The following is a 26,955-nucleotide window of genomic DNA, read 5'->3' on the forward strand; positions in this document are numbered from 1 at the left end:
GGGGGGGGGCTGGTCTCCCCCCGTAAGCTGTCGGTGGGGGGAGGGCTGACGGGTGACAGTTGGGTCGGGGCGCGGGGCGGGGCGCCACCGGCAGACGGTCGCTCCGCCAGGCCTTCACCCGCTGTCTGTGCAGGCCCGGTGGGGTTTGGTGCCGACCGATCTCCCTCCCTCCCTGGCGCCATGGCCATGAGGGAGCTGGTGGAACCGGAGTGCGGGGGCTCCAACCCCCTCATGAAGCTGACCGGCCACTTCACCCAGGACAAAGCCTTGCGGCAGGAAGGACTTCAGAGCCCGCTGGCCTGGCCCCCGGGGGCCCTCGGAGCCGCAGCCGTGAGTGTTGCCGGGTGGCCCCGCTTTGCTGAGCTGGGGGCTGGGTGCGGGGCCTGTCCGCGGCTGGGTTCCACAGCGCAGGATAGAGGGGTGCTGTGGGGGGAGCACTGCGGGTGGCTGTGGGCGCAGATGCGTGTGGTGATGATTTTTTTCCTGAGGAAAGAGGCCACAGGGTCACCCGGTTTGTCCTGCAGGGCTGTGGGGTGAGGGCCTGTCTGTGGAAGCAGCGTTTATGGGCAGTGGAGGATGATGGTGGCTGAAGTGAGACACCTGAGTATGCCTGGCAGCCCAGAGGGTGGTGGAAGGGACAGGGATTCCTCCTTTAGCTTCCACCTAAGCAGGCAGCTAATGCGAGAAAATGCTGACAAACTATGCTCAAGGAAGGGGAAGATGTAAACGGATCAGGTCATGGGATGTGGGTGGAGAGGGGTATGGGATCAAAGCTGTTGGGATAATCGCCTGCTATTCCTCGTAGGTATCCAAACCACTGGGAGTGGCCACTGACGATGAGGTAAGAACAGATTGATGCGTCTCCTTGCTGCTTTTCTCATCAACACAGTTTGCTATTTTTCACCGTAATCTTTCCTTCTGACAAACCCATTTATTCCTCTTGCTCTATGGCTCTGCCTGTTCATCTTCTGTGCCATGTTCGTAATCCATCTCTGTCTTTGGCAGCTTGTTGGAGAGTTCCTACAAGAGCAGAATGCCCCTTTACTGTCCCGTGCACCCCAGACCTTTAAGATGGATGACCTGTTGGCTGAGATGCAAGAGATTGAGCAGTCAAGCTTCCGACAGGCCCCTCAGCGAGGTGAGGGGAGTTAGAGTAGGTGGAGAGCTCGAAAAGGTCTTGGTGTTATGATTAAGCTCCTAGCAGGGTGGTTCCTATCTGTTCAGCACTTGTGAGATTGTATCTGGAATATTGTTTCCAGATTTGGGATTTGCAGTACACTGACACTGGAACAAGTCCCATGGAGATCAGTTAGGTGTTCAGGGATTAGAATATGTGGTGTAAGAGGAAAAGCTGAGGGAACTGGGTTTGTTCGGCTTGGGAAGAGGGAGTCTAAGGGGCAGTGGGAGGTGTGGAGTGACTGTGTCTTCCACAGCCATGGCCAGGATCTTTGCAGCAATACACAGCAAAAGGACAAGGGCAATGGATATAGCTTGCAAAAGGGAAACTGACTAGATGTAAGGAAACATTTCTGCCTTTAGAGGAGGGTTCAGTACTGGAAAGTTCAGGAACAGGTGCCTGGGGAGGCTGAGGGATTGCCAGCCTTGGACAAGTTCAGAAGTTACCTGATGAATGCTCTGAGCAACCTAATCTCTAGCTTTATTTTTAACCTGTTGTGACAACACTAGCAACCTTCACAGATTCCTTCTACGTGGAATCTTTCTGTTATTTTATTCTAACAAAGGGCTAGTGATGGAGAGCTAGTCATGATGAGGGCTAGTCTGGAACATTTAAATGATGCCTTTGAGTCCTCCAATCCTGTTTTCTTCTTCTTGTAGCTCCAGGTGTGGCAGCCCTGGCACTGTCTGAAAACTGGACCCAGGAATTCTTGGCTGCAGCAGATAGTGCTGGTGATGTCTCTTCAGATTACAATGAGGCTGACTGGTCACAGGAGTTCATTGCTGAAGTGACAGGTGAAAGGTCCCTTTTGGAATAATTGTCAAGATGTTGCTCAGTCACGTGCCGGGGTATAGTGCAGTTACTGAATGTGAAATTGGAGTAATGCTTTGGGGTCAGCAGTCAGTGTTTACTGTAGCAGCTTTAACACGGGAGGGGAAAAAAAATACTTTGCAGTGGTTTAGCCAAATTGTTCACAATGTGATGTGGAAGCTTGTATTTAGGTGTAAGGGTATTTTGGTTTTAGCTTACGTTACCTGAAGAACTTAGGAGAAGCAGGCTATTTAACCTGCCTTTATAAAAATTGTTATGATTCAACTGACACAAATTCTGGAGGTGGTCTGGTATTGCCTCTTGGTTATATATTCTCTTATTTCCCTCTCTTAAGACTAACTTTTTCTTTGGTACAAAGGTAAATATCATCTGGTGTGCTTTGACTAAATACTTTGTGTTGGTTTCATGGAGATAGAGGGATGTTGCAACTTGGAAATAGGCAAAGTGAATGTTTCTGGCCCAAAGGTTAAGCTTTCCATTTCAGGCAAGCTAGTAGTTTATCTGAAAAATCATCCTGCATTGTGTATGGGGCTGCAATAGGATCCTGTTACTGTGCATGACGTAATCTGGAAGTTATGACTGAAATTTAAATAGATGCTATTATTTTCTCCAGGAAGATAGCTACTGTGGAGAGCCAGGTATTCCCATTCTTTGACCTTCACTCTTTATACTTCTGGGAATATAAATCAGCATTTGCAAAGGTTTTTGAGAAAGTTCTGATAAAAACCTAGTGCTTTGTAGGCTGTGCTTTTGACAGAGACTTGTAAGGCATTGCTAGTTTTCTTGACCTACATAGTATCCTACATGGAGCAGACAAGTAAGTTGTGAAATTAGAATAGAAAATCATAAGGTTGTTGGCACTACAGTGACATCTGTATTAATACACAGTCTGAACCTACGGCTTGATTTTTAGATCAGAATGAACAAAGTTAGAAGAAATTAGTGTAAGCAATCTTTCTTGGAGGACATCTCTATACGTTAGCTAACTGTGCATAAAGTGGAGAGAGCAAAATCTGAAGTTACTCTGAGTGGTGGTGTGCCTGTCTTACTTTTCTTCCCATCCTTTGTGATGTGCTGTGCAGATCCGCTGTCTGTGTCTCCTGCCAAGTGGGCAGAAGAATACCTAGAGCAGTCAGAGGAGAAACTGTGGCTTGGGGAATCGGAAGATCAGACTTCGGCAGATAAATGGTGAGTCTGTTTTGTCAAGACTAGTTATTGCTGCTAGGCAATGGGGTGGGTGATGTTTGGAAAGGTGATAGAAATCTGCTGTGTCCTGAATGCTTTTGAGTCATTTCACCTACAGTGATGTTCTCAGGCTTTTGGTGTCAGAGAAAGGAGGAAACAGTGCTTGGAGACTGAAGTTTTTAACAGATCCTAGCTTTTCTATTTTCTAGTTCCAGGAAGGTATTGTGATCATGTAGGCTAACTTAATCTCATGCCTAATGCAAAGCTCTTTAAAGTTATTTCAGGAATGCCTAATTAAGCATATTTTTTTTCCACAACAAATGCTTGTTTAGGTTTAGAGATCTCAAGTACTAGGCTCGTCGTAAACGTTCACTTTATTTTCCCTATCTGACAAACCACATCTGGCCTTTCCTCTGCATATTTCTAGATTCAGTCTTCAGACATTATTTTCATGTGTTTGTGGTAGATTGAAGAACAGTCTACTACTACTATGTGTCTTCTCTGAATAGGTACTTGTTGACTACAGTCAAGTGTTTCAATTCAAGAAGCAAAACGCAAGCACTCAATTTGGGCTTAGATCTTACCCTAAAAGATTTTACATATTAGGATTCTCCTTCCTCCTGGCTCTTGCCTTTTCTGATACCCTTCTGCAATACAGACATGCCTGAGTTGTTGCTGTCAGTTCCAAAGACTTCACCAAGACTGAATGTAGTGGTAACACCTGGAACTGGTCCTGTCCTGCTGTAAGCCAGACAACATACTGAGTTGTGTGCTTGCTGTGAGCCCTCGTTCCTCTGTGGAGTTGATGCTTTTCCAAGACACTGTTCCTCTTTTCATGAACATGACCTACTTTCTTTGTTCCTAGATCTGTGACCTTGTTTTTGTTAGTGATAAAACTTGCAGCATCTGATAAGTGTGTGAGCTTGCCAAGGAATCCAGACTGTTCTGCAGAACTGTGCTGTCACTGTAATTGTTTAATTCTGCTACTGTTTGTGCTAGTCACTTGCACAGTTAACCTAGTAGTAATTTTGAATTTTTACAGATGGATAAGCATACCGAATCACTTAAGAGAACCCCATAGTCTATGAGGAAGGGTTGTATCCCTCAATACTGTTGTCTGGCCCATTGTGTAGACACTTGTTAGTGAAAGAGTTCACTGTTGAAGGGTATCAGACTTTCTCTTTCCCTTTTACTGCCTCTGAGCACAGGTATGAGGAATATCAACCTGAGGATGATCTTAAGAAAACTGTTAATGATTTCCTCTCTAAAGTGGATGATCCAAAACTCAAGAATTCTGAGGTAAGAAATTCCCTGACCAGGGCTGACAGCTATCTGTCATAGAGTGAATAAGGGGTGTGGGGCATTGAGAAGGGGGAAGACAATAATGGAATAAAACCTCCTGCAGTCCTGTGTTTCTATTTCTTCCCCGATTCCTAGAAGTTGAACCCTACAGTCCACTCCCCATATTGTACATGATTGGTGAAGTACTGTCCTTCGCACCTTTTTGGGCCTTTTGTGCTCACTTTGCAGAGAGAAGCCCTCTTAGTGAAGGAGGGGGGCATGGGCAGAGGGCTTGTTGGCAAAACATTTGCCCAGCTCCACCCTTGTTTCATTTCTCTGCCACAGTTCCTAAAGTTTGTCCGCCAGATCGGAGATGGGAGGGTATCGATCGAAGCTAATCAGGTGACCCACAGAGACCAAGATCAGGCAGAGCAATGGGCAGCTGAGTTTATACAGCAGCAGGTAGGAGCCCCAGCCCTATGTGCTCTGAAGGAGGAAAGTTTTTTGCCACAGTACACAGTCTGGGAGTGAGGGAGAATGGCAAGTCCAACTCTCAGCAATGCTCTACTGATGACTAGGCTGGGGGAGGCAAGGGAGGGGCTGTTGGGCTCTTCTTAGCAGAGTCTAGCCAGAAGCTGGGAAGGTATTTGGGCAGTGTGAGTTTTCTCATCTCCCATAGCACCTGGGAGGAAGGGGATATCCAAATGAACTCTCTTCCCCTTCACAGGCCATCAATTTTTGCTGATGGGGAGGAGGCGTCATCACGGACCCTCCTGCTGTTTTGGAATGTGCCCTGAGGTTGCCAAATGCTAAAAAGAAAGGTGTGTTTCTCTTTCCAAACTCCCAGGGAGCATCCGATGCCTGGGTGGATCAATTTGCACGATCTGGGAGCATGTCAACTCTTGATTCGGAATTTGAGCAGGCAAAGACTGCTGTGGAGGTAAAGCTGGCAGAGGAGGAGGGCTGGGGTACCATCTGAGAGCCTGTGGCAGGGTTACTTCTCTCCTTTGCATGCTGGGAGGAGGGCTAGAAACATTTAAGAGGGAGTTCTCTGGGGTGTCTGTAGAGCTTGGTTTATGGTTGAGGTACTCTAGTCACATTTGTTTTCCCTTCAGTCAGATGTGGACTTCTGGGACAAACTCCAGGCAGAATGGGAGGAGATGGCCAAGAGAGATGCTGAGGCTCACCCTTGGCTCTCTGATTATGAAGACCTCAGCTCCTCATCATATGACAAGGTATTAGAGAACAGGCTCTCTCAGCCCTAGCACTGAGGAGCCTGGCAGTACATCTGCCTCACAGGTGAGTTCCACAGACCCCAGATGCTGCTAGGATTCCTTCTTGCACTGATCTGTTGCTGTCGCACCCTCACCCCAGATCAACTAGGTGTTAAACAAAGACTGCTTTCACTTCTGCTTGTTTGCAAATGCTGTCTCATTCTTGTCCAACACCAAATACCCATTCATACTGGGATTCTTTGCAATGACCACGTGTTGCCACCCCCCTTTCCCCCCCTCAAAGCTGATGAGACCTGCACCAGATGTTTAGTCTCTGTTGCAATTTACTCCATGTCTGGTTTGGAGGAATTTTTCATCATGGAGCAGGCAGGGAGAAGACCCGTTGTTCTCTGATCTGCTACAAATTAGCAGAGAGGACAAGGTGCTGGCTGGTCTGCAGTTTGAGTGCTGATGCAGCTAGATTAGACTGTGCTGTACTGTCGAGTGCTTTTCTCCCTAAGCCTGTCTCCTAGCATAATCCCTGTCTGTCTGCTCTCCTAGGGTTACCAGTTTGAAGAGGACAATCCCATGAGAGATCACCCAGATGCATTTGAAGAGGGGCAGAAGCGCTTGGAGGAAGGTGACCTCCCCAATGCTGTCTTGCTCTTTGAGGCTGCGGTGCAACAGAAACCAGATCATATGGAGGTGAGTGAGAGCAGAGCTAACAGGCCTTGGCCAGGTCTCTTGCTGTTTGCATCCTTCCCTTATGAGGTGTCAAGGTGTGTGTAGAAAACTTGCTTCGGTGTTAGGAGCTGTGCAGGGTGTATGAAAACACCCAGAGCCACAGAAAAATGAGATAGGTAGCTGATGCATGTGAATCCCCAGGAGGGCTGTGGACAAGGAGGTTTTATGACTAAAGTCAGTTACAAAAAGCACAAAAGCTCTGGCCCAGAGCTGTGTGAAATCTTTGAAGCATGTGAGACTGTGCATGGAGCCAAGATGAGTTCTTATCGCTTAAATTGCTTCTGTGGGTCTTTATTGGCACTGCAGGTTTGGACATGCTTATGACAGATGATAACTTCTTTCAATATCTGTATCAAAGACTAATTCTGAGCACCTTGTTAGACTAAAGTCCTGGTTAGGTCTTTCATCTAGATGCCAGGAGGTGATGTAACCTGAAAGGATTGAGAGAGATGCCTTGGGTGACTTCACAAACTTCATTTGTAGCTGTTGGCCAGAGAATGATTTTCTGCTAAAGACAGTTTTCCAGCTCCTAATTCGGTGAATATTTATTTCCATAAAGCACTTCAGCTGCTGCCGGATGGATTGGGAAATGAAATAGTCTGTGTACCTTTCTCTGGAGATAGAGGACGTGGATATTCTCAGGAGGAAGAATACAAATACACCCATGTTGTCCATTTCTGGAGTGTCAGCCTCAAGGACCCAGGGATGTTGAATTCTCAGTGTGTCTGATTCAAACCCTGCTAATTGTATATGATTGGAAATGCCAAATTTGTTAATCCTGAGCTTTAGAGAAATTTTGTCTATGAACAGAGGTTCTTTGCTTCTGGTAATACAAGCATTGGGTATTGGGAGTAGGTGAAAAGTAAGCAGAGGTTTTGGGGATCTACTTTAGCTTTAAAGTGGTCAAAATGTGTTGCCAATATTCCTTTAGAAATGGCACTCTCTTGTAGGTGATGTGGGCTGCAGGCTAAGCATAATGGAGAGGTAGTTGAAACCTTAGGGGAAGAAATTCTGGGCCACTTCTGCCTAGCTGTATTGAAAACATTCTTAATTCTTCTGCTGTGGCTGCAGAAAGCACAGAAGACTTCATTTGATCACTGTACCATTTATGGACTTGAACAATTATTACTCTGAAGGAAATGTCATGGTTGCTTTGGTCCAAATCACAACTTCACCTTCAATCTCAGCTCTTCTGGCTGCAGAACACTGTGCAGTTGTCACTGGGCAGCTGTTCTGAGTTGCACCTAGATATATGGTGATGCATGAGAGATTTAAGAAAGTAGACTGCCTCTGGCTTGCAGTGGCTTGTGCAGTGTGTCTGGGTCTTTGCTAATGAAACAATTTCCTGCCTCGAGACAGTGGATACTGCATTTTGTGACTTGCGTTCAAAAAGCAGGTACTTCATATTGATGGTCCTGCCAACTATCTAGCCTATTTTTGAGCAATGAGTGTGGTTATCAACGTAAAGTGAGCAGGTACTTCTGATTTAGTGCCTTAATTAAATATTGCCTATATCAGCAGCCTGAAGATGGAAGTGGTTTTAATGTACTGGTGTCACAATGGCTGAAGATTCAGTAAAATAACAGAGCTTCTACTTTCAGGTCTGAAGGTCAGCTCCTCAAGGTTATCACTTGGTAGTGGATCACTGGACAAGTATATACAGCTCCCTACCTTGGGGGTCTCTTTATTATTAGGGTTGCTGCTATGCCATTTTGTTCTTAGGAAAGAACTTTTAGGCTTTTCTCTCCTTCCTCTGCAGTTTGACCACAGTTAGAAGTTAAAAGCAGAGATTCTGTGACTTAAAAGTGTAAAACTGCCAGCAGTTGCTTTATAATAGATCTTCAGGTGTAAACATTAACTTTTCACTCTAATGATGACAGTTTTATTAGTCTTGAGGACCTCTGTGCCATAAAGTCTGTATGTCTTTCAAGAGAAACTTGTATCTGTGGATATTGTGTATACTTGCATATATTTGGTCTCACTCTAAAAATGTGTGGGATAATATGGTGGATTTAATCTTTGTGTCTGTGTTTTACCAGCTGATCTTTTCCTCTGGATGTGAAGAAGTCTGACTTTGTGCCTCTCTATTTTCTTCAGGCCTGGCAGTATCTGGGAACCACCCAAGCAGAGAATGAACAGGAGCTTTTGGCGATCAGTGCCCTCAGACAGTGAGTGTTGCAGAAGAGCTGCTGACTGTGGCAGCTTTGTCTAGTGCATAATGCCAAAAGGACCGTGGTGTGCTTGCTCTTGATCATGTTACCTCCTGTATCTGGGTGTCTCGCAAACTGATTTCATACTGTTCGCTTTTCTTTCTGACCTGCAGGTGCTTGGAACTGCAGCCTGGGAACCTCACAGCGCTTATGGCTTTAGCGGTCAGCTTCACCAATGAGTCCTTGCAGAAGCAGGCATGTGAGACCCTGCGGGACTGGCTACACCATAAACCAGACTATGCCCACCTGCTGCAGAAGGAACCGGAGGAGACTGTCTCAGGGACAAACCTGGGGCCCTCCAAGCGTGTCCTGGGTTCCCTACTGTCTGAGTGAGTTACACATTTCAAGCTTCAGCTGAAAGGCGTCTTGGAGGGTTGGGGCTGGTCCAGGCAGGAGCAGAGGGAGCACCCCAAGGCCAGCTCCCTCCACAGGACACCAATATCCTTGTTCTGTGCTTTTCCAGCTCACTGTTCATGGAGGTGAAAGAGCTGTTCTTAGCAGCTGTGCGCAGCAACCCCTCAGCTGTGGATCCTGATGTTCAGTGTGGCCTGGGTGTACTTTTCAACCTTAGTGGCGAATACGAGAAGGCTGTGGATTGCTTCAGTGCCGCACTCAGTGTGCGCCCCAATGTAAGAAAGGGCAGACTCTGGATGCTGAAGGTACCTGGAGGTTTATGGGTGAAGGTTCAGGTGGAGGTGCCTCTTGTACAAGAGATACATTTTTGGAGTGGAGTAGTAAGACAGACATGAAGGGAAGAGACGGTTGGCTTGGATCTTATCAAGTTTATCTCACCCTTTCTCTCTGCCCCCTCCACCAGGACCATCTTCTGTGGAATAAGCTCGGTGCCACCCTGGCCAATGGGAATCGGAGTGAGGAAGCTGTGGCTGCCTATCGTCGGGCACTGGAGCTCCAGCCAGGATACATCCGCTCTCGCTACAACTTGGGCATCAGTTGCATCAACTTAGGCGCCCACCGGTGAGCATAAGATGGGCAGATCTGCTGTGAGCTATGAATGTGCCTATGTTTTTGTGGGAGAGGCTGCAGTAGGTTACTAGGGCAGTGCCACGCTGCCTGCAGCCTTCCCTTGGTGTATGAGAGCAGAGCAAGCATGTGGACTCTGCCCTGAGAATAAAGTGTCATGCAGATGCAGTTGGAGTAGGGGCCATCTGGACTTCAGTTAAGAGGGAAAAGGGGGATCTCTGATGGTTCTGGATTGGGGCAGGATCTGATGAAGAGGAGGAAACTGTTTTGGAGGGGAAGTACTTTAGAAGCATATGGGGGAGGGAGTATGAGATGTACCATCTTCTCCAGTAAGCATGTGTATGTTCTCATCTTGACAGTGAGGCTGTGGAGCACTTCTTAGAGGCTTTGCACATGCAGCAGAAGAGCCGAGGTCCGCGGGGGCAGCAAGGCGCTATGTCTGACAACATCTGGAGCACCCTCCGCATGGCCCTCTCCATGCTGGGGCAGAGTGACCTGTACGGGGCAGCTGATGCCCATGATCTTCCCACACTGCTTCAGGCATTTGGCCTGCAGCAGTGACTCTGGGATGGGCTCCCCTGCGAGTGCAGGGTTGGCCCAGCTCAGCAGTGACCTTTCTTAGAGAGAAAACGTTCACTAGGGTTCACACATATCTTTGCTCTGGTAGGGCAGATCATTGGCAACAGTTTTTTCAAGGACCTCCTGCTGAAGTGTTCAACTTTCCCTGCCTCCTGTCTGTTGTGGCCTGAGGATCTCTGGGCAGTTCATGTTATCACCTCCATGACTGACTGACGCTGCTGGTAGGCAGATGATCCAAGTGGGGAAGACAGCAACATCCCACCCTCTTGCCAGACTGCTTTTGCAGTAATGCCCAGCTTGGCTATGATAGCTGTTCTGCAGAGACTGCCTGCTGGACATGTGCAGGTTGCTTTGGTGGGGTAGGGTTGCCATTTGGTGAAAGGGAGAAAAATTCTGGGTTTTGAGCATGCTTCCCCCATGTATGTGCTTGCATGTGTGTATGTGAGGGTTGCTAGGGGAAACTGGGGGTAGCAGTCCCCTTCTGGTTACTGGTGATTTTGTAGTACAGCCAGATGCTAGTTTCTCAGTGTCTCTTCATGATGAACCTTTTAAGAGCGGAATATTGTATTTATGCTAGGGACACAGGTGGAGGACCTTACCCTGTCAGGGTAAGAGGAGATCCCAGAGTTCAAGACTTGAGGGAATGTGATAGAAATAAAAATCTAAAATGTAACCTTCCCTCCCAGAATATGGTGGGGAAAAGGGTCAAGTCTTAATTTTCACTTGATCATCTGTCATCATTTTCCTTTGTGCAGAAGTTCCCCATCTTGTGTGTAACTGAATCTTGTTAATTATAAATATCTATATATGATTCTATTGGGGAAAATGTTTTTTAATTGTAAAGTATTTTGTATAATAAAGGGGGGGAGAATTAAAATTGCCAAAATTACATCTTTCTCTGTGCTTCTGTTGGAGCGCGTGCAGTGGCTAGTATAGATCTTGGGGGAGGGTGGGTATAAGTCCACTGGTTTTCAAAAGATAGATCAGAGTCTATCTCAGTTTGTCTCCCCTTTTGACTCAGGTTTTATTGATAGCTCATATGGAAGTGAAACTGAAAAGACCTCATTTTGCTGTGTAGCCTCAGGCTTCAGTTCTGTGAGCCAGCAGAAGAGCTTCCCTGTGCCAAAAGCTCTCTCTTTTTCCTTGCTTAGGTTTAGGGGTCAGTGAAACACGAGGTTTTCATTTTCTTGACATCTGTAGTGAGGGAAGTTGTGCTACATTTTATTACCTCTTTGAAGAACCTGACTGCTGCAGTAGTCAAGACCAGGGGTTTGGGCAGGGAGCACTTAACACTTCCTCTTCCACCAGGCATCTGTTTCTTCATGCTTCTATCTCACAGGCTTGTTTTTCTGTTGCTACTGTAACAATTGGGAGCAGAAAGTATGTGCAGAGAATATTTCCTGCTGTATGTTTTCTGAGCTCTGTCTTCCCCCGTGTCTCTCATCCAGCACTGATACCTATGTGCCCTGTTCTGAAATCGCTGTAACACACACAAAACATTTTGCTGCTTGTGCTGTCTAGAAGGAAAGGAAGCTCTGCTTCTTCGTCCTGGTCACGTACACTGCTCCTCGTCAGAGATGGGTCTTTTGGTTTTTACTGATCTCAATCCTTCTGTCAGATTCTCCTCTACTCAGCAAAAGAAAACATTAGTGCCTGTGCTGCTGTTCACCTGCTGTCCAGGTGTTCTCCCCCAGTTCTCTGCTGTACCAAAGGATTTGCTTTACCTCTTTGCTGCACCACATTCCTCTCCATTCACACTCCCATTGTCACGGCTCGGCCTTACCTTTTTCTCACCCTCACATGCCATTAATTCTTCTCCTCTCCTTGGCTACCTAGTTGTCTCAATTTCCTTTGCTGTTTGGCTTAATCTCTTGACTTTTTGCTTGGTGTCCTTCCCTATCACATATCCCCTGCTGTCCCTGCAGCTAGTGGGCTGTCACCATTTGTTCTCTTTCTCTGTAAGTTGTTCTTCCCTCCCTCCCACCTTAAATCATCTCACAGCATCCGTGCTACCTTTGCTGAGGCCAGATCTTCACCTAGGCACTAAGTCTCCCAGGACTGAGTGAAACTTCAGCTGCCTCTGTCCAAACCATGTCTAACTGTCCTGTTAAGAGTTGTCTTTGGAAATGGAGCACTGGTGCAGAGAACAGCAACTGGCTGATGCTGTTTGCATTCTGGTTCCAGTTTACACCTTTGGCTGCCCTCTGCAGCCCTGTCTCTGGCCACCTTCAAACCAGACTTGCACTGGGACTCTGTAAGTATCTTGATCCTAGTTTGCATTTCAAGCCACATGTGTTGCTGAGCCCTGTTGCACAGCAGGGGTGGGTTGCAGGTTCTGAGCATTTCAGATTCACAGAAAGGTAAGGCAGTGAGGTCCCTAATCCAGCCCCTTGCTCACAACAGGCATGACTTGATCAGATAGCTGAGAGCCTTATAAATGATTGTGCTCTGCAATTTTTGTCCTGTCTGTACTTTCTCCTCTTTACCCAGTGTACAGAACAGTGGCAGGGCCTATCACCACTATAGAGCACATGAGGGATCCCAGCAGGCCCTTCTTTGTTCTTTACCAAATCCATGGGCATCACAGGACACCAACGAGATCTTTCCTAGGGCACTGGACATGCGGTCAAAGGGGATGGTTCAGTACATGTTATTCCACCCATGCTTCTTGCTATGTTTCTGCTGTATTTCTTTCTTCAGTGTTTTATTGCTGTTTAAGACCCTGAGAAGTCTTAGAATCTCTTGTCTCTTGGTGTTTACCTTATTCAACACCCATCTGGGAGGTACCAGCAAATGAAAATTTATGCTTTGAGATCCTTACACCTCTAGCACAGTGCTCCTCATCAGCTTCCATACTTGTCAAGCAGGTGGGTGTACTGCCGTTGTATGTTCTGCTGTACCACTGCAGTTTCCTCATCTTGAGCTGCTGAGCTTTGTTATGATCCTGGGTTTTCTTGAGTTACAACCCCCTGACCTCTTGTTTTGGGTCCCAGGCTACCTCTTTTGTCTGTGTGTGCATTTCCAGTCTGGAAGGGGCTCAGAGCAGTCCTTCTCTAGAGGTATGCTATAGGGGTGATGACCTGAAGTGGGTGTCTGTGGAAAGAATGTAAGGGCAAGCATATAGTGGGTATGCTCATATTCTCTAGGAATCTGCTGCTTTGAAGACTGCCTCACCCAGAAGTTGCATTAGTATGTTTAATATTGATGAACTTATTCCCTGCCTGTGTCTTGATTTTTAAACCAACTGGTGCTTTTAGTCTCTACAATGTCTTGTGGCTGCACAGAAGAACTGTGTTTAGATATCCAGAGTATTTGAAATGCTGGAGTTTCAACCCCAAGCCTCAAATTAAGGTTGACATATGGGTGATTCCCACAGCCCTTCCCAAAGGGGGGGTGAGTTTGCCTTTAGGCTTCCCTCCAGGGTGCAGCCGGCCTTGCTGGGTGCAGCACCTTGCCCCAGGTGTCCTGCGTTAAGTAAGCAAAGGTCAGGTGTCCCACTTAGGGATAAAAGCTGGGACCACTTGCAGGCAGGAGCAGTGTCTGTCTGTGAGGAGGATGCACTTTGCAGAGTTTCCTGTTGGGGAAGGACCTCCTGCCTCCCTAGGACTGAGCTCCAGTCAGGTCTGGCTTTTGTACATGCAGGCTGTGTAGAGATTCAGTATGCGGTTTCTTTGGTCTTATGTATTTGGCTTGTTGACTCGGTTGTCTCCTGTCCCTTCTATGGGAGACTGCATTTCATGATTTATTCCATCCATTGTTGGTCGTGTGGTGTCGTTGTTGGGGTCAGTGGGATTGATGTTATGTATAATCTGACTGACTTGTTTGTACCCCTAGCACTCACCCATGTACTGACCCTTTTGTATCAAATACAGTTTGGTTATTGGTTCATCTTTATGCTGGCTGTGTCCTTTATGCTAGGCCTAATAATTGGTAAAACAAAGTTGGCGACAAGGATGGCCCTGTCTGAAGTTCCTGGTTGTAAAGGTCCTGTGTATAGTTTGCTGGCCCTTGAATGGATTAAATTTGGGGGACCATGTGAACAGTGGGAGAAGTGGTTGGCAGAGGCTGAACCGCAGGATGTATTAGAAAATATTCAAAAATTCTCCAGTAAGGCACAGGATGCTGTAACCTTCGGGAGATGGGGATGGATCCTGTTAACAGCATATAAGAAACACCACCAGCAAAAAGATCACTTACTGGCTGAATGTTCCTGTATGCGAGCTCAGATTATGACGTTAGAATCTGTAAACAAGCTCCTTACTGATAAACTAGACACTTCTCAAACTGTACCCAGGAAGGATACAGTACAAGTTGCCCAATGTACACGTGGGAAGAGACGGGGACAATGTAGTCATAAGAAGGTGCACTCAGAGGTTATACAGGTGGATGTACACCGTAATCCTGATGACTCGGATGATGATATCTGGTACCCTGCGGAGTCTGATGGGGCTGGTGCCTCAGGTGACTCTGGGGATGCGAGACCAGTCATCAGGAGGAAAGTGGAATTTTCTGAGGGTGAGCCACCAGTAAATAGACCTACAATGGAAGATTTCACACAGCAAGAAATAAGTGATATTCTTGCATGGTTCAGTCAGAGACTGGGAGAGCCCCTGCTTGCTTGGATGGTATGTTTATATGATCAGGGAGCATCAGGTGTTAGCCTGGATAATTTTGACTGCAGAAAGTTTGTAACTCTGAGTTCAGATCCTCTGGTGCAGGAAGCATTTCGGACTAATGATGACAGTACTAATCTTTTGGCTTTAGCCACTGTGGGGTGCAAGGCAAAATATCCCCTGGAGAATTCCTGGCCAGGTTCGGACCGGCCATGGTATACTCTGCAGGATGGTATACAGTGATTGAAGGAAGAAGGAATGAAACTGGCCATTCATGTAGGCCATGTTGATGTGTTGATGGAACTTCAATTGCCTGTGCCTATGAGAAATGCAATCATTAGGACTGCTCCACCAGCTTATAAGAATGTTCTTGTGACTCTCTTACTGAGTGAAACAGGAAATCCCATTAGAGATGTACTTGAGAAAATGCATCAGCTAGGTGACCTTGGAGAATGGACTCCCTGGGAGCGTCAGGGCTATCAAGAATTCCAATGTCAATGGGGCCCCTGGGAGTACATACAGAACTGAGACACCCGACGTGGTAAAAATACCGGACATCATCTGTCTTGAGGACAGTTGTTTAAAGCTTCACTGAAAGATGACGTACCTCTCACTAAAATTGATGGTCTTGACACCAGTGAATTATGGAGGTTGTACAAACAGGGAGGGTTACAGAAACCCTGTCGAAAAGTGCAGAATTATCAAGCACACTGGTCAGAAACTGTTCAGCCTACAGCACTCCCTCTGGATCCTCAACGGGATCCCACCTTTGCTCACGGTGGGCCCTCCGGGAGCAGTTCGGTTGTTCTGGGGAAGAACCACGAATGGCAGCAGTATTCTGACCTGTACCCCTCAATAGACAGTAGGTACTGTAATCCATATTGAAATATTGGCCAAGCTCCAGTACATTGGGCGCAGGAGGACTGACGTCCCCATGTGGAGCTACAAATATTCTGGAGAAAACAGTCCTCTCAAATAGTGGGGGCTCTGGTAGATACCGGAGTGGAGGCCTTGATTTATGGAAATCCAAAAAAATTTAAAGGTCAGTCTGTGATTATTACAGGACTGGGCGGAAAACAAATTGAAGCAGTACAAACCCAAATTGATACGAAAATTTGAAATCTTCTGAAACAACAGTATACAGTCATGATTGTTCCGATCCTGGAGTATGTAATCAGAAGAGATACTCTTAAAGGACTTAATTTGAATCTTCTTGACGGTCATTATCAATTTGGGGTAAAGAGTTATATCACTGAGCAGTTTTAGTAGGGAAGATAAAGATGCCTCCGGTTCAGATCCCAATTGCGACCAAGGTAGTAACCATGAAACAGTACAGGATTCCAGGCGGTCATGAAGAAATTTCCCAAACAATCAAAGATTTACTGGCTGCAGGGGTTTTAAAACTGACTACCACAATGTGGAATAGTCCGATCTGGCCAGTCAAAAAGGCTGATGGATCCTGGAGAATGACTGTGGGTTATAGAGAACTGAACAAGAGCACCCCACCTCTTGCGACAGCTGTACCTGATATGATCACTTTAATAGAAAGAGTTCAGAGGCATCCTGGCACGTGATATGCTGTCATTGACCTGGCCAACGCATATTTCATGATTCTGATTGCAGAAGAGCATTGGGATCAATTTTCATTTACATGGCAAGGACGGCAGTACACCTTTACCAGGTTGCTTCAGGGATGAGTGCATAGTCCAACTATTTGCCATAGAATAGTGGCTGAGCACCTGGATGAGGTACAGCTCCCTTCTCATATGCAAGTGATCCACTATATTGATGACATCCTGATTCAGGGGACCAATGAGGGTGAATTACAACAAATGCTCAAAGTGCTACTAACGCATATGAGGCAGAAAGGTTGGGAGATTAATCCTACTAAGATCCAAGAGCCATCTCAGACAGTTAAATTCCTAGGAATACATTGGAACTGTGGTCATCAAGAAATATTACCTAAAGCTTGGCAAAAGATTCTTGACTCTGCTATACCACAGAATAAGGAGGTGTAGAGATTTATTGGACTATTTGGTTTCTGGAGACAACATATTCCACATCTAGGACAGATTCTGGCTCCATTATACAGGGTAACTCACAAAAAGCATGAATTCGAATGGGGAAATGAGCAGCAGGCTGCCTTGGAATTGGCAGAAGAGGCTATTCAAAGGGCTTTGGGCTTATGGCCCATGCAGGATGGCGAAGTAGAATTAAATGTATCTGTAAATGGGTCATATGCTAATTGGAGCCTCTGGCAGAAACAAGGGAAGAGAAGAGTCCCGTTAGGATTTTGGGGAAGAAAGTTACCAGAGGCAGGACATAATTACACGTCCTTTGAGAAACAACTGTTAGCTTGTTATTGGGCCTTGATAGAAACTGAGCAGCTCACGATAGGCCATGAGGTGGCCCTGTGCCCCCAAATCCCTATTATGCAGTGGGTTAAAAGCTCCCTGAAGACTCACTGAATAGGGCATGTGTAAGAATCAAGCATTATAAAATGGAAATAGTACATCCAGGACAGAGCAAAGGTGGGACCTGGTGGTGTTGCTTCCCTCCATGAGCAAGTAGTGGCTGCCCCCTTGCAGGATCAAGAGATAAAGCCTGATCCTATAGTTGAACAGAAATCCCCTGTGCAATGGGGGAAGACCCTGGATCAGCTGCTACCTCTTGAAAGGGAACACACATGGCTTACAGATGGGTCAGCTGAATGTATAGGATGGAAAAGGTTTTGGAAGGCAGTGGCTTATCATCCTCAGGGAATTTTCTGGAGACCACAGGAGAAGGGGAAAGTAGCCAATATGCTGAGTTATATGCAGCATATATGGCTTTAAAACAAGAGGATTTAGGGGAATGTCACCTATACACCAATTCTTGGTCAGTGGCAAATGGATTGGCTACTTGGCTGCCAACATGGGTAGCCAAAGATTGGAAAAGTTATTCTAAAATGGTCTGGGGAAAGGCAATATGGAAAGGTATTTGGGAACTGGTTCAAAGAACCAAGGGGACAGTATTCCATGTAGATGCTCATAGTAATATAAATTCACTTGAGCGTTTTTACAATTCTGTCACTGATAACCGGGTAAAGATTTCCCAAGCTGGACTGGAGTTCTCTCAGGAAGGAGACCATGAAGGCTTGGCAAAATGTGCACACCAGAAATGTGGTCATCTTGGGGAAAAGACCACTTACAAGTGGGCCCAAGAGCGTGGCATAGTTATGTCACTGGATATGATCAAAACAATAATTGCCCAATGCCCTGTGCGCCAGCATACTCATAAGCACCCGGTACCAAATATCGTAAAAGGAGAATTAGGAAGAGGGGAATTGCCAGGACAAATCTGACAGATGGACTATATTGGCCCTTTACCCCAGGACTGAGAGTGCAAATACACCTGCACCGCTGTTGACACATACTCAGGATGCTTGATTGCTTTTCCCTGCAGAAAAGCATGCACCATAGTACTACCTCTACCATAGATATAATGATCCTATACTATGGCGTCCCCTTACAAATACAAACTGATAATGGGTCCCATTTCCAAAATAAATTTGTACAGCAATATGCAGAGCAGCATAATATTCGATGGATCTTCCATATCCCATACTATCCACAGGCTGCAGGATTAATTGAACGAATGACTGGGCTTTTAACGGAGCAGTTAAAAAAGCTGGGAAGTGGAAACCTATCCCGATGGAGATCTAACCTCACGGATGCGCTCCACACCCTCAACAATAGACCCATTGGGGAGATGGAGACACCCTTGATGTGTATCACTACGCCTAATCTGCAAATAAAGCCTCTAATGGTAACTGAAACTTTAACCTACTGGGAAATGGTTCCAGGTGCAATGGCCCCCTACCAGGCCACTCCAGAGGCTCCTGGGCTAGATCTTTATACATCAGAACTGGTAAAGGTAAATCGAGGCCAGACGAGGGTTATTAACACTGGGATAGGAATCCAAATTCCCCCAAGACACTTTGGCTTAATAACTTCTTGCTCAAACCTAGCCCTAAAAGGCGTTCATGTAATGGGAGGATTGATTGATGCAGACTACCAGTGAGAGATCAAAGTAATCCTGCTGAATAATGGTGAACAAGATTTAGTTATTCAACCCAATGATAGAGTAGCACAGCTATTAATATTACCAATTTTGAAAACAACGGTGAGGAAGGGGGACCCACCCCAAGTCACTACTGTTCATGGAGGTAAAGGATTTGGATCCACCAACTTTAGTAATGGGATAAAAGTGTGGGTCCGAGGGCCGAGTGTCCCCCCTGAGCCAGCTGAAGTAATAGCTGTAGGAAAAGATAACACCATCCTAATCATGAAGCCTGGACAGAAAAAATGGGAACATGTCCCCACAAATAAATGTTATTTGCGGGAATAACAATGGTCTAAGGTTTTGTCTTCTAGATCTTGTGTGGCACTGCCAGGAATATGAAATCACTCCAGTGACAAATGTATTTGACCTGAATGGGCAGCGTACAGGCTGGAATACAAGTTGACGCTGAACTGTGCTGAGCAGATGACATCAGCTTCAGATCCACAGTCACGCTGATCTTCCAATGAAAAAGACCACAACAGTGAAGAATATGAAGAAACAGCTGAGATGACTGTGGCAGCGTCTGTAGCCGAATACAAGATAAAGATGTCACACTTAAAAGATCATGTGAGGGCTGTTGTCCACCCATATCTCAAAGGGCCGAGTGAAATGCCAGGGTTTCAACCCCAAGCCCCAAATTAAGGTTGACATATGGGTGATTTCCCACAGCCCATTACAAAGGGGTGATGAGTTTGCCTTTAGGCTTCCCTCCAGGGTGTGGCTGGCCTTTCCGGGAGAGCCATTGGGTAAATGAGCCTGAGGTGTCCTGCGTTAAGTAAGCAAAGGTCAGGTGTCCCACTTAGGGATAAAAGCTGGGACCACTTGCAGGCAGGGGCAGTGTCTGTCTGTGAGGAGGATGCCCTGTGCAGAGTTTCCTGTTGGGGAAGGACCTCCTGCCTCCCTGGGACTGGGCTCCAGTCAGGTCTGGCTTTTGTACATGCAGGCTGTGTAGAGATTCAGTATGCGGTTTCTTTGGTCTTATGTATTTGGCTTGTTGACTCGGTTGTCTCCTGTCCCTTCTATGGGAGACTGCATTTCATGATTTATTCCACCCATTGTTGGTCGTGCGGTGTCATTGTTGGGGTCAGTGGGATTGATGTTGATTATGTATAATCTGACTTGTTTGTACCCCCAGTGCTCACCCATGTACTGACCCTTTTGTATCAAATACAGTTTGGTTGTTGGTTCATCTTTATGCTGGCTGTGTCCTTTATGCTAGGCCTAATAATTGGCAGAACAGTATTTTTTTTTTTTTTAAGCCTGCTAACTTTTACTTTGTGGTCTCCTGGTACTGTAAGACATAGCAAGTAACATAGTTCTAGTACAGTCCCTGTCTCCCCAGGGTGAGGTCTCTTCCTACCTCTGTACCCTACATTTCTACTTTTACTGTGTTACTGCCAGTATTTCCTTCATGCCCTAACCTGCTGTAGGGCCCTGACCACAAACGCCATGCCGCTTTCTCCTCCAAGTCAGTCCCTGATGCTCAAAAAATCTTTTGCTAGGCATGTCTGCTACTAAGGAAGGACTGAAAGCAGCAACAGAGATAGGCCAGAAAGACAGACCACTGGGTCAAAGCAGAACCTGGCAGCTTCTCAATATGGTAGTCCCTTGTTGACGTTGGCATGTGTTTCCTTGCTCTCACAATAGATAAGAGAAACCTTAACTGGTCACCATTCAGCATAGTATGGCAAAGCATTGTCTGGTATTTTCTGACTATTTTGGATGCCTGATTTGAGACGTGAAACGTTAAAACTCTGTAACAGTCCATGACTAAAGGAAAGCATCCCTGAAAATGGGATGCTGGATGGGTAGGCTTTTTGAAACTTTTAAATTTTTCTATTGCATTTCTTAAGCAGAAGTGACACCTAGTGTCGAATCGAGGGGAGGTCGGTGTCTGTCACACTTCCTCGGACCAGGCCACTAAAGGCTTTAAGAGCACAACTTGCTAATAAAACATGAGAGGAACGAAATGCTGGATGCGTTTTCTGAGCATGTGACTTTTGTGAGCTGGAGAGGCTTTCCCAGAAAAATGTGGTGCTGTGAAGCTAGGACCTTTTGAGGGTCTGTGATGTTTTGGTGGTTTGTTTTTTGTTTTCTTTCCTGGTGCTCAGCATGTAATTAGTCTGGGCCTTTGTGTTTGTTAGTCCAGCTTAGAAACCATGCCATGGAAACTCATTTGCACATTTATTAAAACCGGAGACAGAAAGGAACCTAATTCAGGTTAAAGAGTGACATTTTGAACTAAAACAATTATTCACAGATAATCTGTTGCCTTTTACTTTATCAGGGAAGGGGAGACTTTGAGAAGAAAATAATGGATAGAAAAACTCTGCCCTTTCCTTTCTGGCTCCTGCGTCTTGTCAAGAGGACTTAGAATGCTTTTGTCAGTCTGTACTTGCTGTGCCACTCTTTCCAGCATATCTTTTGTGGAGCTCACTGCCAGCGCTGCGAGTGGATACTGGCCTTGATCATCTGGTTGTCCTGCATGTGTTGTATGACGGCACTCAGGATGAGCTGCTCCATCAGCTTCCCGGGCACCAAAGTCAAGCTGACAGGCCTGTAATTTCCCAGATCAGCCTTCTGACCCTTCTTCTGGATGGGTGTCACATTGGCCAATTTCCAATCTGTCGGGATCTCCCCGGTCAGCCAGGACTGCTGGTAAATGATGGAAAGCGGCTTGGTGAGCACCCAGCCAGCTCCTTCAGCACCCTTGGGTGCATCCCATCTGGTCCCATAGACCTATGTATGTCTGTGTGATGCAGCAGGTCACTGACTATCTCCTCCTGGAAATGCGGGGGTGTGTGTGTCATTCTCCCAGTCTCTCTCCTGGCTGAGGAGGCTGGATTCCCTCAGTACTAGTCTTGCTATTGAAGACTGAGGTGAAGAAGGCATTAAGCACCTCAGCCTTTTCCTCATCACTCTTTGCCATGTTTCCTCTTGCATCTAGCAGGGGATGGAGGCTCTCTCTGGTCTTTCTTTTGCTGCTCACATAGAAACATTTCTTATTATCTTAGATTGCTGAAACCAGATTAATGTCCAGCTGGGCTTTAGACCTCCTGATTTCCACCCCGCATAGCCTCACAGCCTCTCTGTAATCACTGTGAGTGGTTAGCCCCTTCTTCCAAAGGCTCAAACTCTCCTTTTCTCCCTGAGTTGCAGCCAAAGCTCCCTGTTCAGCCAGCGTAGTCTTCTCTGTCACCGGCTTCTCTTACAGCACCCGGGGACTGCCTGCTCCTGTGCCATTAACACTTCCTTCTTAAAGAGTGCCCAGCCTTCCTGCACCCCTGTACTCTTCAGGACCATCTCCCAAGGGATCCTGTCAAGCAGGTGCCTAAACAAGACAGCCCTTTGGAAATCCAGGATGTCAGTTCTGCTGCCCCCTCTCCTGGCATCTCTAAGAATAGAGAACTCCTTTATTTCATGATCGCTGTGTCCTAGTTGGCCTCCAACCACCACATCCTCCACAGGTCCTTCTCTGTTCACAAAGAGGAGGTCTAGCAAGGCACCTTCTCTCGTTGGTTCACTCACCAGCTGCATCAGGAAGTTGTCTCCCACGCATTCTAGGAATCTCCAGGACTGGTCCTGCTCTGCTGTGTTGTATTTCCAGCATATGTCTAGGAAGTTAAAGTCTCCCACAAGAACAAGAGCAAGCGATCGTGAGATTTCTCCTGAGTGCCTATAGAATATTTCATCCACCTCTCTGTCCTGGGTGGGTGGCCAATATTAGACCAAATTATTTATTTACAGCCAGGATGTCTCTGAGTCCGATAATTGTTTTCTCTGATTTTTCTCTCTGTTTCTCCTGGGCAAAGAACAGATTACATTGCCTCCCAAAGTTGCTGTTACTCTGTGATTTTAACCAGCTCATTCCTGCCTGTCTCTGGTTCTCCTGGTCACCAGAGAGGGGATTTTCTTTAATTTGAGGGGGGGGTGTGTGTGTCTAATTGCTCTTGGGGTGCAGCACACTGCAGCCTAACAGGCAATTTCTACACCGTGCAGACAGCAGTACCCTTGAAATCATATTCTCTGATCACCCTCACCCCTCGCCTTCTGGCAGGCTTCAAGAGGCATCTCAGGAAGACACAACACACTCCCTGGCATTCTCTACTGTATTTCTCATGTGATGTGCATCCCTATACAAAAGTACTGTATGACACTCTTGCTGAGGAAATACGAGAGCCCTGGCATCTCCATCAGACTGTCAACGTAAGGATAAACAGTATCTGGAGGCTCCAAGCCCTGTTAATTACGTACAATACTAATACAGACTAAAAAGACTGCTTCCAAATTATACAATCAGTAAAAAGCTTTCACAGAGGGGATTATTACTAATCCACAGTAAAGTCGAAATTGATATTTGACTAGAATGCTGCATAAGGAAGGTTTGTAACCTGTGGTATACTAAAGAAGATTGCTAAAGAAGAAGGCTTTAACACCATGGGTATAACTAAGAGGTGATACATAAACAGACTGAGCTTTTCCTCTGCTTGGTTAGAAACGTCTGCAGAACAAGTTCAGGCATGTTTGGGTAACCACAAATATAAAACTTCAGTTTAAGGCGTGATGTTGTCTACCCAGACCAGGGTTGTGATTACACATTAACCACTTACCTTATCCTGTACCAGTTGTTGCATTGCTGATTAGATAACAGTTCCTTCAGAAAATTTTCCTGGGGTGGATTACTCACACTGACTTGGCTCTTAGCTTGTCACCAAAACAGGATAAAAGATCTTATTGACACCAATGTGATGTAGATAAACAGGCAGTCCTTTATTAACGGCCAGGTGTGCAGGGGAGTCATCTCGCCAACAACACACACCTAATCCGTGTAACATGCTGATTATATAGGGTACAGTAATACATATTAATCAAGTTCTCATACATAAACATGTTAACCCCCATAACTCATTTTCTTATTCCCACCTCTTTCCAGTCTTGTGCACTTGAGTCCTGAAATGGGTTGGGGGGTTGCTTTTGTGACCACCACGGACTACTGACCTAAAAGAAAGACACTCCAATGCCCTTGACCCAAGGATTTTTGGCTCGCACTGCGATTTTAACATCTTTGAGGCCCTTTCACAATGTAACTTCTAGAGCACCTGGTCTACAGGGCAATAAATCGTCCTTACTGAACAGTCTAACAATTGTATCTCATCATGAGTCTTATTATTTGTATAGAAATCTAGTTAATGATTATCACTAGTCTGCGTGGCCTCAGCCTGCGACTTTAAAAAGAACTTTGGAGCAGCATAACTGTTTGTATAGTTACTCTAAATAATTTCCTATTTACATCCAAATAATCAAAAATCTTTAAAATAATCTCAAATTAATGACAAATCAGTAGCAAGCTCATGGCTGGGCTTGATGCATGGATGAGTCATGACTCTTGACTTGACAGAACACCAAGTGACTGTCCTTTGGTCCACAATGTTTAAAGTAAAAATTATGTTTGGCATGACTTATAGACTCTAGATCTAAATTTCATTCAGAAAACATTGCACAGAAGCTGAAATCTTTAAAACCCTATGTATAATCATTAACTGCAAAAATATATTCCTCCTCTCTTCAGAATTGTGTAGCACACACATCTTCCCTTTTTTTTTTCCAACTTCCTGTTTTTTTTCCCCTTACAGCAGAAGTTACAGTTGGGCAGATGTGAACTGATTGCACAGCAACTTGTACTCAGATCACCCCACAGGAGCAATTAGCTCTCAGAAGTGAATACATACAGAGCTTAAGGCAGCACGAACTTTAACTGCCACCACAAGTTCAGAGGCAGTCGGAGGAGAAACTCCACAGAGCTTCAGCAGCTGCACATACAGCAGTACAATTTTTGGCTGAGGCATTGTCCAGAGGAGAAGGATCCTGCCAAAGACTTCAATTCAGGTTAAAGAGTGACATTTTGAACTAAAACAATTATTCACAGATAATCTGTTGCATTTTCCTTTATCAGGGAAGGGGAGACTTTGAGAAGGAAATAATGGATAGAAAAACTCTGCCCTTTCCTTTCTGGCTCCTGAGTCTTGTCAAGAGGACTTAGAACGCTTTTGTCAGTCTGTACTTGCTGTGCCACTCTTTCCAGCATATCTTTTGTGGAGCTCACTGCCAGCGCTGCGAGTGGATATGCAGAACTCGCCCAATAGGCTGCTATCATCCCTCTATTAGTCTTTGAAAAAGCAGTGTTGTTCAGTCCAATTGACTGAGCACTGGCAACTGGGGAGTGAATCAAACACAGTGGCAATCAGAGAGAGAACAGAAAAAGAAGGGGAGTTTGTAAGAGAGACATGCTTGACAAAGAAGGAGGCATCTTTTTGCCCTCAAGGGTTTGGCAGTGGATACATTTATTGGTGGGTGGGCTGTTCACATCTTGGAGTTCTGTGGTCTAGTCCATGTTCCACTACTAAGTCCACTACTAAGCCTTGTCAGAAAAACCCAAGAAAACCAATTTTATGAAAAAGATAAAAATCTTTTAGTAGTTTTGCTGCAACCTGGAAAAACTCTTCATTTGTTGATGTGTTTTTTGCATAATGCAGTTCTGCATGTTTTAAAAGACTGCATGTTGTATTTTCAGACTCAAACTGCTACGCCCACTCTGTAGTAGTCTGCTTTGTTCAGTGTCTTACTTCTTTGGGCACAAAGCACCATGTCAATGAGCAACACTGAAACCCATTTAGTTTTCAAGCCCAATAACACTAGGGAAGAGGGTCATTAGAAGCAGGAGCTCCTTTCTTTTGGTGAGCTTGACCGTGTTTATAGAGAGATCTTTGCCAAGCTTTTGTGTCAACGCATCCCATCACAGATCATGTTTTGATTTTCCTTGGTGCCCTGAAAAGCCCCACTGCCAGCTTTGGTGCTCTGCAGAGAGGATGGGGGGCACTTAGGATCCTGTTCACTGCTGCCTGTATGGCTCTGTAAACACTGTTGAGACACACTCAGACTTGCTCTTTGTGTCGTATTCATTGCTCTTATGTCTGTCCAAAGGGCTTTTCTAAGACTGTGGGTGCTGAGGAAAATGGGAATGGGGAGACTGTGATGAATTATTTCATTATATATACATAAAGATTAAACCAAAAATAAATCCAGAAACATAACTCAATAATGGCATCAGTGACATGCAGTAGCAAGATATGCAGAAGGAATGTTGTTCAGTGGCAGCATAAATCCACCGTTCTAGGCTGGTTTAGCTCCTCTTCCAGTCATTCTTCCCATCTGTGTGCTCCTTCTCCCTTCTCTTGCCAGATGTGGAAGCCGTGGTTCAGGAGGGGGATGCGGCCTTCCCCTTCCTAGCAGCACCGAGCTGCAGGCTGAGCTGGCTGCCACACACAAATTCGATCTGTAATGGTGCGATTTGCCAGCAGAGCAGAGCTGATTTCACATCCAGCTGCTGCTGGAACTGAGGTCCTGCTTCTCCAAAGCCCAGACTGCAAATTTCAATGGCTCTGCTTCCAGCCTCTGCAGAGCAGCAGAAGAATGAACCATGGGGAAAAAAGCCCGTGGACTTTTGTGCTAGCTTAGTTCTGTGATCTGCCACACCATGAGCTCAGCCAAGCACCCGTGAAAGAGATGCAGCCGGAGGATTTGGCTGGAGCTTGTGTACAGGCTGCCTGTTCTGGCAGGAGAGAGCTCTCTCCCTTCCCAGCTCCCCGTCTTCTCCAGCAACATCCTCCCTGACAGTGTGGGGTCCCTCAAGCATTCTACAGGGGGGGGTCACTGCAATCGTGACCTTGAAAGAAGCTCTGCTGGTCAGAGTTTGGCCTTTATGTTTAATGACAGTACAGAGCAGCACCTACACGGTAGCTGTAAGCACAACTCTGTGTTTTCTTTCTCAGGAGTTCTGGTGTATGAAAACTGGCTCATATTGCTTCCTCCTTGGTCCCTCTCAGAAGATTGCACACAGTGCCCAGCCAGCCTGCCCACACCCAAGGTATATTTGAGATCTACTGCCAGTGAGCTTGTGAGTATTTCATTGGCATTCCCCAGGAACCACTACACCTCTGAGTCGCTGCTGTGGGCTCTCTCATGTCTGGAGGTGAGGC

The 26,955-nt window shown here is 46.0% G+C and overlaps 1 protein-coding gene across 4 annotated transcripts; it reads left to right on the forward strand.

Moving 5' to 3' along the window:
• Window positions 1-13: 13 nt before the first annotated feature.
• PEX5 (peroxisomal biogenesis factor 5) lies at window positions 14-26,924 on the forward strand. Of its 4 annotated transcripts, none has more exons than XM_026852445.1 (15): window positions 14-330; window positions 806-841; window positions 1,006-1,138; window positions 1,837-1,971; window positions 3,091-3,196; window positions 4,402-4,492; window positions 4,820-4,936; window positions 5,322-5,414; window positions 5,590-5,709; window positions 6,250-6,393; window positions 8,530-8,600; window positions 8,756-8,971; window positions 9,106-9,271; window positions 9,460-9,617; window positions 26,749-26,924. In XM_026852445.1, exons 1-15 carry the CDS (start codon window positions 181-183, stop codon window positions 26,762-26,764), a joined length of 1,752 nt encoding a protein of 583 aa, XP_026708246.1. In that variant the 5' UTR covers window positions 14-180; the 3' UTR covers window positions 26,765-26,924. The 4 variants fall into 4 exon arrangements, with proteins under 4 accessions (XP_026708246.1, XP_026708227.1, XP_026708233.1 ...); XM_026852426.1 differs by lacking the exon at window positions 26,749-26,924 and adding an exon at window positions 9,983-11,093; XM_026852432.1 differs by lacking the exons at window positions 5,322-5,414; window positions 26,749-26,924 and adding an exon at window positions 9,983-11,091.
• Window positions 26,925-26,955: the final 31 nt, after the last annotated feature.

This window comes from Athene cunicularia (assembly GCF_003259725.1).
Source record: "Athene cunicularia isolate RWA chromosome 1 unlocalized genomic scaffold, athCun1 chr1_part1, whole genome shotgun sequence".
NCBI classification, from domain to species: domain Eukaryota; kingdom Metazoa; phylum Chordata; class Aves; order Strigiformes; family Strigidae; genus Athene; species Athene cunicularia.